A 14,406-nucleotide genomic window follows, 5' to 3' on the forward strand; every position below is an offset into this window, starting at 1 on the left:
GACCTCTCACAGCTGAACTCTGTGTGGAAAAGTGACCGGGTGGGACCAAACCCTAAAATTACCCTTACGTCTAAGTTTTTTTTTTTTCTTTCCATTCCAGTGCAGCCCTTGTCCATTTGGAGGTGACACTAAACACTCATTTATGGTGGAAGAATAGACTAACATATTTATCCATTTTATATTGTTGAATGTGTCTAATCTGTCTGGTCCAGGCTGTGGACAGATTGCTCTAAACCAGTGCATGGAATACTGTAACAAAACTCAGGCAAATATGGATCAGATGCCAAGATCGAGGATTCTGATTGGTGGCTCTATGCCAAGATCGAGGATTCTGATTGGTGGCTCTATGCCAAGATCGAGGATTCTGATTGGTGGCTTTGAAGAGCTCCTCCCCTTCCTCTCCTGTCTGGCACTAGTTTTGTTGGAATGTTTCTGGCACTAGTTTTGATAAATCTGCCATATTGTCTTTATCGGATTGGGAGCTTGAACCTGCCTTGCGTGGAATGGTCTGATGACAGCAATTTATGGAATGCCTTGGAATATGTCCCGGCACATCTTGACCCCCTTCTTTTGCTTTCTACAGATCTCGGTGACTTTAAACCGCCCGCGGCTCTGACAGGGGTGGCTGAAGAAGGAAGCAATGCAGTCATTTCCTGCGGCGTTCCGCCCAGCGTCCCTCCTGCGCATATCCGTTATCGAGTGAAGGGAAAATGGTTGGACAAGTCTACAGGTGGGTGGCTGGTTGGGACTAACTCCATTCCATGCTGCAATAATTTAACAAACATTTGCTTCAACTGGACGTTCTTAACCATCTCTGGTTGTAAATCACCTGAGTAGAGAATGTAGAGCAGCAATAAACATTTGGCCTTATTTCCAAAGCTAGAAGTAATGTTTGAGGGGTCACTGCTTATAAACTTCATCTAGGCGGAGCCTGGCTCTTTCGTGATCGTGTTATGCACTTCGTCCACCAGGATTCTGGGCTATACTGGTTGGATCCCCGGGATGTATAAAGATATATAGTGTTGAGTAGGAGTTCACCATTGTCACATTTCTCCTCAGTAAGGTCAGAGACAAAAATAAACGTTCTAAAAGGTTACAGCCACTCTATACAATGCTAATTCCTTCTATTGTAGTAAAAGGGAACTGCCTGTGTCGCCTATAGCAACCAGCAAGGCTCAGGCCAGATTACAGCCAGCAGGGGGCGCAGATCATGGGAACCCTTCATGTTTTGTACCCCAATACGGAACCCATCATGTCTTGTACCCCCATAGCAGCCAGCAACTCTCACACCAGATGACAGCCAGCAGGGGGAGCAGATCATAGGAACCCTTCATGTCTTGTACCCCCGTAGCAACCAGCAAGGCTCAGAGCAGATTTCAGCCAGCAGGGGGCACAGATCATAGGAACCCTTCATGTCTTGTACCCCCATAGAAGCCAGCAAGGCTCGCACCAGATTACAGCCAGCAGGGGGCACAGATTGTAGGAACCCTTCATGTCTTGTACCCCCATAGAAGCCAGCAAGGCTCGCACCAGATTACAGCCAGCAGGGGGCACAGATTGTAGGAACCCTTCATGTCTTGTACCCCCATAGAAGCCAGCAAGGCTCGCACCAGATTACAGCCAGCAGGGGGCGCAGATCATAGGAACCCTTCATGTCTTGTACCCCCATAGCAGCCAGCAAGGCTCTCACCAGATTACAGCCAGCAGGGGGCACAGATCATAGGAACCCTTCACGTCTTGTACCCCCATAGCAGCCAGCAAGGCTCGCACCAGATTACAGCCAGCAGGGGCGCAGATCATAGGAACCCTTCATGTCTTGTACCCCCATAGAAGCCAGCAAGGCTCTCACCAGATTACAGCCAGCAGGGGGCGCAGATCATAGGAACCCTTCATGTCTTGTACCCCCATTTTTGTTGCTCACCAGTTTGGATGCTGATTTGTTGTGTTTTCTCGTTAGACAAATACCTCATCTTACCTTCGGGAAACCTGCAGATACTGAATGTGACATTGGAGGATCGGGGGTCTTACCGTTGTGCTGCGTACAACCCAGTCTCTCACGAGCGGAAGACCAGCCCATACACATACAAGCTTTCTGTCAGCAGTAAGTGGCCATTTGCTGTTCTATGAGCAGACTATTCCGATAACTGAACCAATCTTCCAGATATCCAGTGTAGGGCCGCTGATGCACAAGCAGCGAGCCGATCCCAGAATAGAGATACGTCCCTCTATTGCCAGGAGTGGTCTAGAAAGAGTCTGTCTGTATGTCAGATAATGACAGCTTTGCTTTGATTGATATATTGCTTGGATTCTAGTAACATGAAAGACAATAGGAACAGCATTGTGTGACCTCATCATCGTGCTGCAGTTCTGTGCAGTCCTATCAGTAGGTCCTACACAGTGAAGCATTTAATTTTAGCACCAGAGGTACAATGGAAATTTGGGAGCACAAAAGGCACTAATGTAAGTTGGGCACCAGAGGCTTTGCGCCCGCTGTAGCTGCAGCTAGTGTAGGGGGCGGCTGACACGCAAATTCCTACGGGGGGGAGAGGGGGAGAGTGTCTCTGGTGGTTCCCAAACGTCTTATTTGTAGCCGCAGTTTAGTTAGGTGTTGGTTGAGGGGGGTTCGGGGTTAGGCATGTTGAAGTATCAACAGGAGTATTACATAAACTGCAGTGTAGTAAAACAACCCTAAGATGTCACTGTGTGTAAAATGTGATGATGGTCTCTATGGCATTTTTAATTCCTGTATTCCCTCTGCCTTCCTCTCTGTTCTAAGTAAGCTGCATTTCCTGATAGTTGTGTATGAGTTCCGACTTGTTATACTGGGTGCCTAACACTGCTCCATACAGGCATAGGTTTGGGGGGGGGGGGAGGGGGGGGAGGGTTATTTAGTGTTAAGGAACGGTTAGGGTGGGCTTTTGTGTCCACATAGAGGTGACACTAATCATGCTTTGGTGGTGGCGGTTGGGTCTTCCGAGGATTTCTGAGGTTTGCTGGCTGTGATTGGATATCATTCCCGCCAGTAGATGGCGTTGATTCTCGCTTGTTGGTGATTGGCTGAGCACTGATATTTTTCTTTATCCAGCAGGTTCCTCTGAGCAGGATTGGCTCTCGGTGGTCCCGGCCACCCTTCAGCACCTATCGGTACCTCTGCACGAGCGGGCCACCCTGGAGTGTGATACTGGAGGACTCGTCGCCCCCGTTGTCCAGTGGTATAAAGATGGACGTGATGCCACAGAGGACGTCAGAAGGACGTTGTTTTATAATCATCTTGTGATCAGGACGGTGGAGAGACTAGACTCTGGGAACTATACTTGCCTTCTGCTCAATGGAACGCTGGAACTGTCCCGTGCTCACTATGTGCTCTCTGTGCTCGGTAAGCTTCCTAAACACTTTGTACATCTATAGAACACTGATTACCTAATATGTTGAGAGAATTTGGAGATCTTTGCATCAGTAGCTGTGGTTTATTGGCGTTCACAAGCGTCCTAGCACAGTCTAGGTGTCTGTCTTGGTTATAGCTGGTGAGTGAAATGCTGATAATTGTCTGTAAACTTTTATACGGCTTGATATTGGGCCAATCACAATTGTCAGGAAGTTATTGGCGCAGTTCCAAGCTGCAAAAAAACTGAATTCTCCTCTGATTGGCCAGCTTTAGATCTGGGATGTCTGATAACTTTAGCACTGTGACTTCTGAGCAGCCAGAGGAAAGCGGTTTGTGATTTTCTTGTTGGCCGCTGGCTGCAGGAAGCCTCGGCTGTGTACGGTTTGTCTACGGATGTGTAAGGAGATGTGACAAGACCAGGGAAGTCGTTATTTTATAGCCTCTGGGTGCCCTGTCTGCAGATACAGGAGATATCTGTGCTGCATCTCGGCCTTACGTGTTCAAAATCTATAAACATTGCTGCTTAAAGGGCTCCTGAAGTGACATAGGATGAAAATGGGCACTTAACCAATTGTCTGAGCTTGTACAACAGCTTGTCAAATTCAGTCCAATTTCCTGCAAAGTAAATACAAGGCAAAGGCTATTATCTGGCTGAGAAAAAGCTGCGGAGGAGGTTATAGTGCTGAAAAGCTCAAAGGGTTATTACTTCTGTTTGTTTTTCAGTTTTGCTAAGGGGATTGTACATCGGACTGTCACAGCTGTTGCTTAGAATCCAGTATTAAAAATGAAGCCATTAAACTGAAAGTAAAAATATGAGACTCAGTTCTATGATACTAATGTTCAATCTACAGTATTTACCGTTCATAAAATGCATACTGTTCTCTCATAACTTTATTTTCACTTCAGGTTTGCTTTGACGTGTTGGTGTATTTATACCTCAGTGTGTTTAAAATGGTGCCCTGGTCAATAATGCAATATACTTACTATTATTTTATACCAGTTTTAAGATACAGGCATGATGTCCCCCAGTATGTACAGTATAAGCTACGTATAAGTTACTGTGCCTGATCTGATAGTAAACTAGCTGCAGTGTGTGCTGATCTCTGCTACCCCCAGTATGTACAGTATTAGCTGTTACTCTATGCCTGTACTGATAGTAAACTAGCTGCAGTGCGCACTGATCTCTGCTGCCTCCAGTATGTACAGTATGAGCTGTTACACTGTGCCTATACTGACAGTAAACTAGCTGCCGTGTGTGCTGATCTCTGCTACCTCCATTATGGACAGTATAAGCTGTTGCTCTCCCCATGAACTGATGGTAAACTAGCTGCAGCGTGTTTCTTTGCTTGAATAGTAGTAATGCAACTATCCTCTTTAATAAAACCCCTGTGTCTCTGCGTCCGTGTGTGTGTGTGTATAATGTACAGTGTGTGTACAGTGTGTGTGTGTGTGTGTGTGTGTGTACAGTGTGTGTGTACAGTTTTGTGTATGTGTACAGTGTGTGTGTGCCTGCTGTGCGCGGTGGCGGCGGTCACAGGGGAGGAGAGGGGAGGGGTGAGGTGTTCCAACACAGACCCTAGAGCCTGTTTTTAAAACAGGCTTAGATCTACTAGTATACTACAATTGAGTTAATTAGTTTCATACTAATTCTGGTTTGTTTAGTAACTCCAGTATAGCAAAGGATCACAATGACAAGGGGTGGATTCTGTGCTTTTAATCTAACATCAGTAGAATGCATGGTCCATATTTTTTACATAAGTCATTTTAATTTCAATGGAGATAAATAGTCCTACATGAAGAGCGACAGATGTAATGAGAATTCATCTGCAAAGTGAGCGCTGCACAGTTGTGGCAGCGACTACATTGCCGAGGAGTCACTGCTCGTATTCACTGCTCGTATTCATGGCTTCACTGCTCGTATTCACTGCTTCACTGCTCGTATTCACTGCTCGTATTCACTGCTTCACTGCTCGTATTCACTGCTCGTATTCACGGCTTCACTGCTCGTATTCACGGCTTCACTGCTCGTATTCACGGCTTCACTGCTCGTATTCACTGCTCGTATTCACTGCTTCACTGCTCGTATTCACTGCTCGTATTCACTGCTTCACTGCTCGTATTCACTGCTCGTATTCACGGCTTCACTGCTCGTATTCACTGCTCGTATTCACGTCTTCACTGCTCGTATTCACTGCTCGTATTCACGGCTTCACTGCTCGTATTCACGGCTTCACTGCTCGTATTCACGGCTTCACTGCTCGTATTCACGGCTTCACTGCTCGTATTCACGGCTTCACTGCTCGTATTCACGGCTTCACTGCTCGTATTCACGGCTTCACTGCTCGTATTCACGGCTTCACTGCTCGTATTCACTGCTCGTATTCACGGCTTCACTGCTCGTATTCACGGCTTCACTGCTCGTATTCACGGCTTCACTGCTCGTATTCACGGCTTCACTGCTCGTATTCACGGCTTCACTGCTCGTATTCACGTCTTCACTGCTCGTATTCACTGCTCGTATTCACGGCTTCACTGCTCGTATTCACGGCTTCACTGCTCGTATTCACGGCTCCACTGCTCTTATTCACGGCTTCACTGCTCGTATTCACTGCTTCACTGCTCGTGTTCACTGCTTCACTGCTCGTATTCACTGCTCGTATTCAATGCTTCACTGCTCTTATTCACTGCTCGTATTCAATGCTTCACTGCTCTTATTCACTGCTCGTATTCAATGCTTCACTGCTCTTATTCACTGCTCGTATTCAATGCTTCACTGCTCGTATTCACTGCTCGTATTCAATGCTTCACTGCTCGTATTCACTGCTCGTATTCACTGCTTCACTGCTCATATTCACTGATGCTGAATGGAGTAGTGTGTGATCAGGCTATGTCTGTCATTTGAAGGGAACCTGAAGGGAGAGTGAAATGGAGGATGCCGTATTTATTTCAGGTGTGATTCAGACACTACTGCAGCCAAATAGATCAGCAGGGCTGCCAGGCAACTCGTATAGTCGCCATGCCTCCTCGCTGTCACAGGGCTGGCCGGGCCTCTCATACACGTCTCCATGCCTCTTCGCTGTCACAGAGCTGGCCGGGCCTCTCATATACACGTCTCCGTGCCTCCTCGCTGTCACAGGGCTGGCCGGGCCTCTCATATACACGTCTCCATGCCTCCTCGCTGTCACAGAACAGGCCGGGTCTCTCATATACACGTCTTCATGCCTCCTCGCTGTCACAGGGCTGGCCGGGCCTCTCATATACACGTCTTCATGCCTCCTCGCTGTTACAGGGCTGGCCGGGTCTCTCATATACACGTCTCCATGCCTCCTCGCTGTCACAGGGCTGGCCGGGTCTCTCATATACACGTCTCCATGCCTCCTCGCTGTCACAGGGCTGGCCGGGCCTCTCATATACACGTCTCCGTGCCTCCTCGCTGTCACAGAACAGGCCGGGTCTCTCATATACACGTCTTCATGCCTCCTCGCTGTCACAGGGCTGGCCGGGTCTCTCATATACACGTCTCCGTGCCTCCTCGCTGTCACAGGGCTGGCCGGGCCTCTCATATACACGTCTCCATGCCTCCTCGCTGTCACAGGGCTGGCCGGGTCTCTCATATACACGTCTCTGTGCCTCCTCGCTGTCACAGGGCTGGCCGGGCCTCTCATATACACGTCTCCATGCCTCCTCGCTGTCACAGGGCTGGCCGGGCCTCTCATATACACGTCTCCGTGCCTCCTCGCTGTCACAGGGCTGGCCGGGCCTCTCATATACACGTCTCCGTGCCTCCTCGCTGTCACAGAACAGGCCGGGTCTCTCATATACACGTCTTCATGCCTCCTCGCTGTCACAGGGCTGGCCGGGCCTCTCATATACACGTCTCCATGCCTCCTCGCTGTTACAGGGCTGGCCGGGTCTCTCATATACACGTCTCCATGCCTCCTCGCTGTCACAGGGCTGGCCGGGTCTCTCATATACACGTCTCCATGCCTCCTCGCTGTCACAGGGCTGGCCGGGCCTCTCATATACACGTCTCCGTGCCTCCTCGCTGTCACAGAACAGGCCGGGTCTCTCATATACACGTCTTCATGCCTCCTCGCTGTCACAGGGCTGGCCGGGTCTCTCATATACACGTCTCCGTGCCTCCTCGCTGTCACAGGGCTGGCCGGGCCTCTCATATACACGTCTCCATGCCTCCTCGCTGTCACAGGGCTGGCCGGGTCTCTCATATACACGTCTCCGTGCCTCCTCGCTGTCACAGGGCTGGCCGGGCCTCTCATATACACGTCTCCATGCCTCCTCGCTGTCACAGGGCTGGCCGGGCCTCTCATATACACGTCTCCGTGCCTCCTCGCTGTCACAGGGCTGGCCGGGCCTCTCATATACACGTCTCTGTGCCTCCTCGCTGTCACAGAACAGGCCGGGTCTCTCATATACACGTCTTCATGCCTCCTCGCTGTCACAGGGCTGGCCGGGTCTCTCATATAAACGTCTTCATGCCTCCTCACTGTCACAGGGCTGGCCGGGCCTCTCATATACACGTCTTCCTGCCTCCTCCCTGTCACAGGGCTGGCCGGGCCTCTCATATACACGTCTCCATGCCTCCTCGCTGTCACAGGGCTGGCCGGGTCTCTCATATACACGTCTCCATGCCTCCTCACTGTCACAGGGCTGGCCGGGCCTCTCATATACACGTCTCCATGCCTCCTCGGTGTCACAGGGCTGGCCGGGCCTCTCATATACACGTCTCCATGCCTCCTCACTGTCACAGGGCTGGCCGGGCCTCTCATATACACGTCTCCATGCCTCCTCGGTGTCACAGGGCTGGCCGGGCCTCTCATATACACGTCTCCATGCCTCCTCGCTGTCACTGGGCTGGCCGGGCCTCTCATATACAGAACATGTATGTTGGAGGGGTTTTCGCTGTTTAATAGGAGTTGTGGTTGAGCGCTGCAATTATCTGGATTTATTTCCAGGCTTATGTAATAGAAACACTCATTTCTCTGGCACGGAATTCGGCACAGCTGGCAGATCGCGGCACACATCCCTCTTGGCACGCTCGCGATGCCACCACAACAAGGCCGCGATTATGTTAGACAAGGTGTCTCATTGATGGATGTGGGTCTTGTACGGCCTGCTTGGCATCTCGTCTTCTGATCCAAGTCCTCCATTAGCGGCACGCCAACGCGTCTTACTGCGGGCGATTTACACCAGGCCTTGCTTCCATCACTTCGCACCTTTCCACGCCGTGCCCGGACTGAAGAGTGTGCCCTGTGTACCGGCCGATGTCCCCCCACCCCCCGGCCAGAAAGTGCCACCTTCGGAGGTGACATCGCTGACATCAGTCCCCCGTGTCCTCAGCATCTTGGCACACGGTCTGGTCGTACTGCAAAGTGTGACTTATGTAGTCACTATGTTCCTCCAGTTCAAGCCTCAAACTCCTTTCCATTGGCAGAACTGCAGGGCTGCTTTCGTCTTAAAGGAACCCGAGGTGAGAGGGATATGGAGGCTGCCATATTTATTTCACTTTAACCATTTCACCCCCAAGGGTTTTTACTCTAACGGACCAGAGCAATTTTCAGTTGTCAGTGCTCCTCCCTTTTATTCCCTAATAACTTTATTACTACTTATCACAAGAAAATGATCTATACCTCGTTTTTTTTTCGCCACCAATTAGGCTTTCTGTGGGTAGTACATTTTGCTAAGAATATTTTTATTCTAAATGCGTTTTAATGAGAAAAAAAAAAAAAATTTCTCAGTTTTCAGCCATTATAGTTTTAAAATTAAACCTTCTCCTGTGGATAAAACAAACGCATATTATTTGCCCAGTTGTCCCGATTATTAAACCATATAAATTATGTCCCTATCACAATGTATGGCGACAATATATTTTTTTGAAATATAGGTGTTATTTTTCTGTTTTTTTGTTTTTTTTTTGTTCTGGCCATAATTACCAGCCCCAATGTAATAAATTAAAATACATTTTCCCCCATAAAATATAGATTAAAAAAAGCGGAGTCCATAAGGAAACTATTTATTTATTTTAAGCTGAATTTTTTTTACAAGTGTTTTTTTTTCTTTGGGTGGGAGGGTTGTAAGTGTAATTTTATTAATGATGTGTATGTAATTGTGTATGTATGTATGTATGTATTTTGTATGTGTAACATACTTTTTGGCCACAATATGGCGCTAGTGAACACTTCGTTATCGTTTTTTTTTTTTTTTTTTTTACACTTTATTGAAAAGTAACAATTACCTGTTTTTGTGAATGGACGTAGCCGCTGTTCGCGGTCACGTCCATTCACTCCAGGCACTGCGATTGGGTAGAGGACCGTTCGGTCCTCTTCCCCAATCACTCAGCACGGGATCCCGGTGGAATCGGCGGCGGTAGCGGCGCACACACGGCGGTAGCGGCGGCGGGAACGCGTGACGTATTAAAACGTCATGTTGCTGTTAATAGTGTAAAGCATGACGTTTTAATATGTTAGGGTGTCATTAAATGGTTAAACCTTACCAGTTACCTGGCTGTCCTGCTGATCCTCTGCTGCTAATACATTTAGCCATAGCCCCTGAACAAGCATTGTTTTCAAGTGTGTGATTCAGACACTACTGCAGCCAGAGAGATCAGCAGGGCTGCCAGGCAACTGGTATTGTTTATCCACTTCACACCCAGACCTTGTTTCCCACTTATGGACCAGAGCAGTTTTTACATTTTAGCTATGTCCCTATTTAATCACTATTAAGTTTATCCCTACTTATGACACCTAAATGAAATATATAGTTTGTTTTTTTCAAGACAAACTAGACTTTCATTGTATGGCATTTTTTCCCTTGAACAATTTTGTTTTCTGTGCATTTTAATGGGAAAACAAGGTAAAAATAGAAAACCCATTATTTCTCAGTTTTACCAATTCCAGTTTAAAAGTTAAAAAGCGCTATTGTAGATTAAAAAAAAAACACATTTTGTTTGGCTGTTTCTACTTTTCTACAGTTCCTGTCACAATTTATGTTGAAGATATTTGATTTTAAAAAAATGCTGCAGGGTGCATGCTTCACTATGATTTGAGAAAATAAGTGTTTTTAATGGTAAAGATCAATCTGATTAGCTCAGGGAACATATATTCCCTTTCACCAATTGGTGCTGCATCAGATAGTACCGGAGGTGTGCACAGGAGCTGGGCTTCTGCTACAAGACTTATATCTACGTCCCCGTGGCTTAGATAAAGTTACAGAGGACATAGATATACTGTAGTGGTGGATAAAGTGGTTAAAAGGAAATAAATATGGCAGCCTTCATATCACTCTCACTTCACTTCTCACTTTGCAGCTGCCATTCAATCCAATGACAGCTGCAAACGAGCTGTATAGTTTGAAGCTGTTTGTGCAGTGTAAACCTCTAGGCAGCCAAACGAGTGCGTAGTAATAAGAGGTTCTATTCACCTGCTCCGTACGGCTTCTGCTCTTCCTCCCCTCCTGCTCGGGAGGTCTTCTGGGTCCCGGTCACATCCGATCACGTGATATGACATGTAATCGGGATCCAGGAGACCATTCAGCATTACAGCGGGGTGATAGAACAGACTCCACCCCTCTTCCACCACCAGGTGGCGCTGTTACACTGTCACAGTCTCCTTGATCCCGATCACATGTCATATGTCACCTCTGCATACCCTGTCAGGGTGGAGAAGGCACAGGCCCTAGCGGCAGAAACAATTCCGCCCTGCAGCCAAATAATGTTTAACTTTATGTTGCTAATAAAACATTTTAAATGACTGTATGTTTATCCGATGGGCGTGGCCACGGCGGTTGCCCCAGGGCCGCCTAACGATCGCAGTAAAGTTCTTGGGGCTTGTATTGCAGGAGGCGCGCATCTCCGCTTGGTCCGCTCCGCCTTCAGTCTCCCATTGGCTCAGTGACTGTTAGACTGCGAAACAGCCGTTTAATTAGCTTGTACAGAGCTGCGATCTACAGCAACGCTGTACTGGGGACAGCCGTGTGACACGGAGAGCGATCGCCTCGCATAGGCTGAAGCCTATGACAGCCGATTGCCGTGATTGGCTGGCTGGAGGGAGGGAGTTGGTGAAAAAAAAAAAAATACGTAAATTTAATTTTAAAAAAATAACATAAATATTTGTAAAAAAATAAATAAATGGAGGGGGGGGGGGGGAGGGGGGTCACTTGTGTGCTGTGTTGTGCGGCCCTGCAGCAAGGCCTTAAAGCTGCAGTGGCCTATTTACACAAAAATGTCCTGGTCTTTAGGGGGGTTTACTACTGCGGTCCTCAAGAGGTTAGAGAGCCTGAAGTGGGCTCTTGAAATAAAAAAAATAAAAAAACTGGGCTACTTGATCCCCGGGGCTGAGCGGATCAGGTAGCCTCCGCTGCTCCTGTAGTCCGCAATGGCCAACTTTCACTTTCATGACCTCTGTGTCATGACGCTGGAATGAGAGATTCATTCTCTCACCAACGTGCGGGGTGGGGATGTGGGTGGCAGGGGGTGTGGCCAGGGAGAGAGCTGCCCAATGGCAGCTCCAGAAAGCCTGCCGGAGCGCCCTTGGTGGGGTTTTTGAGCAGAGAATCCCTCTCCTCTATTTACTCTCTGAAATGGCGACAAATATGATCGCTAATCTCGGGGGGGGGGGGGGGGGGTAAATTGACCACTCCCCTCAGCACCTCCTTTCGCCTTGAGATCCTGGGCCCTGTATAGGATGAACTCCCCTGGTTTGGGTGTATTCCAGGATGCATTGTGGTCTGGCCAGCACTGCCCATTTATATGGTGGGAGTCCAGCAGTTTGTCGCTCCCTGGAGATGGTGGACTGTTATGTGCAGCGTGTGTTCCCTAGAATGGTAGAACCAGACAAGCCTCAGTGCGGATCTCCGGTTCATAATCATGAAGTGTTTGTTGCTTGCTGACTGGTGTGGGCGGAGCAGAGACCCTTTCTGCAGAGGAGACCTCAGCGCTGGTGAAAGGGTTTAGTACAGAATGTTGCATGCAAATCATTTTGGAAGCGACTATCTCTTCCATTACTGCATCGAATACAACTTGCAGTCTAGTTGTTTGTATTGTTACTAGAGCTCCAGGTGGCTGTGCAGAGAGTTGATGAATGTTTCTATGTAAGCTGAACAGGAGGTTGCGCTGTGAAGAAGCAGCTCTGGATGGGGGTTTGGCTTTTCCGGGACATGCCGGAATGATCTCACTCTGTGGCCGGAAGTGATGCATTGTGGGAGTGACTTTTGGCTCCTGTGAAGCTGTAGAATGTATCTTATGCTTTGGGAAGGAAATTAAAATTCATGAAAGACATTATAACCGCAGCCTCCATGCACCGATCATTTCCTGTCGCGTGATAGAATGCACAGTCTCTGGGTTGTTTACTCACTATAGGAAGCTTTTAATTGTGATGATACTATTTACTATTAATTGGCTAATTTAAAAAGCAAGGAGAAAGTTTTCAGCCAATGGTCGTTCTTTAGGGGGGCAGGACTGCTGCTGATCTGTACCTGATGGTTACGGGTGGATTTATTGGATGTTTTAGGATTAGGATGCTCATTCGGAACAGTTGCTGGCATTGTTGTTGCCCTGTCGGGTATAAATCGCATCGCAGCGCCAATATGCAAGATGTTACGAATCAGGATGATACTGTTATTCACTTTGGAGAACAAGAATAAGCTTTTGGACAATGAGCCTTCTTCAGACTCCTGTATGTATGTAGAATCTGAAGAAGGCTTGCACTCTTTTTCTTACAAGTCACCCAATAAATGGGATCCTCCTGATTCAAACCTCTTTGCTTTTACTGATGGCTAACACTGTACAACACTCCACAGCGCCAATATGCGGAACACAAGTTAAGGAGTAATTTTGGCATTTGAAGTGCTTTGGCGCCCTCTTGTGGCATATTGTGGAACTTCACCTAGTCGCAAAGATCTTACTTAAAGAGACACTGAAGCGAAAAAAAAAATTATTATAGAATGAATTGATTATGTAGTACGGATAATTGCTAGAAAGCAAAGAAAAGTGTCTCCTATTTGTATTTTCAGTTATATAGCGTTTTTTTTTTTTATAACATTACATCATTCTCTAATATTTGCAGTTTACACACTACTCTCTGCATTTTAAACTATGACCCTTTGAACTTCCTGTCAGTAAAATCTTAAACAAACAAGTAACAGTGAGAGATAGGTTGAGATAAGTGCTTCAGAAAACAGCACTGTAGCCAACCCAAGTTGGGTCGCCGAGCTCAGAGAAGGTCTTTTTTTGAATAGATAACTGAAGTTTAACTCTTCCTGTACTGGAAACAATATGAGACTCATATGTCTGCTGCTAATGTCCTATTTCTTAGCTGTACTATAAATCATTATATCATAAGTTTATTTTCACCTCAGATTCTCTTTAAAGAGACAGAAGATTTACGCACTACTCAGCATTCTAAATGATTTTACAGAGCAGGCTGTGAACTTTTGACCTGTCCTGTGCAGAACAAAAAACAATATACTGACTGACACTTGAGATAACAAGCTTCAGAAGACAGAGCTCTCTGCGACTTTGGAAGTTGTGGAGCTCAGTAGCTGTTTTGCATAGATAACTGGAGTTTCTTAAACTCTTTGTGTACTGGAAACAATATTAGATGTATGTCTTTGCTCCTAATGTTTTATTTCTTAGCTGTACTACACATAAAAATCATTATATCATCATTTTTTTTCACTTCAGTGTCTCTTTAACGAGTAACTGTTAGGCATTAAATACAAAATTAATGTTCTAGTGCAGGCTGTTACAATAGTCAAGAGGATGCTAACCAGGCAAATCCAAACTTTAAAATCACTCTTACTGTGCTCCTTCTCTCCCCCATGCACCCAGGCTCTAAGATGGTACGCAGACTAACACAGACGCAAAAGAGAAGTGACATGCTATGCTGTATCAGCCTGATTGGCTGAAGCCTCTGTCACTCATATCTCTGCGCTGCGATTGGCCGCCTGCTCTCCCCTTCACTCTCTATATTTCATCCGTGTTAGTGCGCAGGGAGGGGGGCCAGAGG

At 47.2% G+C, this 14,406-nt stretch overlaps 1 protein-coding gene across 4 annotated transcripts in view; it reads left to right on the forward strand.

The window, feature by feature from the left end:
• The window catches only part of CDON (cell adhesion associated, oncogene regulated), a 165,363-nt gene that overhangs the window by 110,958 nt on the left and 39,999 nt on the right, over positions 1–14,406 (forward strand). For 3 of the 4 annotated variants that reach the window (XM_068238788.1, XM_068238787.1, XM_068238789.1), the window contains exons 4-6: positions 584–730; positions 1,958–2,101; positions 3,086–3,376. In XM_068238788.1, coding sequence (XP_068094889.1) covers positions 584–730; positions 1,958–2,101; positions 3,086–3,376 — 582 coding nt within the window. The remainder of the gene's footprint in view (positions 1–583; positions 731–1,957; positions 2,102–3,085; positions 3,377–14,406) is intronic. The other variant, XM_068238790.1, reaches the window with a different exon arrangement.

This window comes from Hyperolius riggenbachi, chromosome 6, assembly GCF_040937935.1.
Source record: "Hyperolius riggenbachi isolate aHypRig1 chromosome 6, aHypRig1.pri, whole genome shotgun sequence".
Classification (NCBI taxonomy): Eukaryota; Metazoa; Chordata; class Amphibia; order Anura; family Hyperoliidae; genus Hyperolius; species Hyperolius riggenbachi.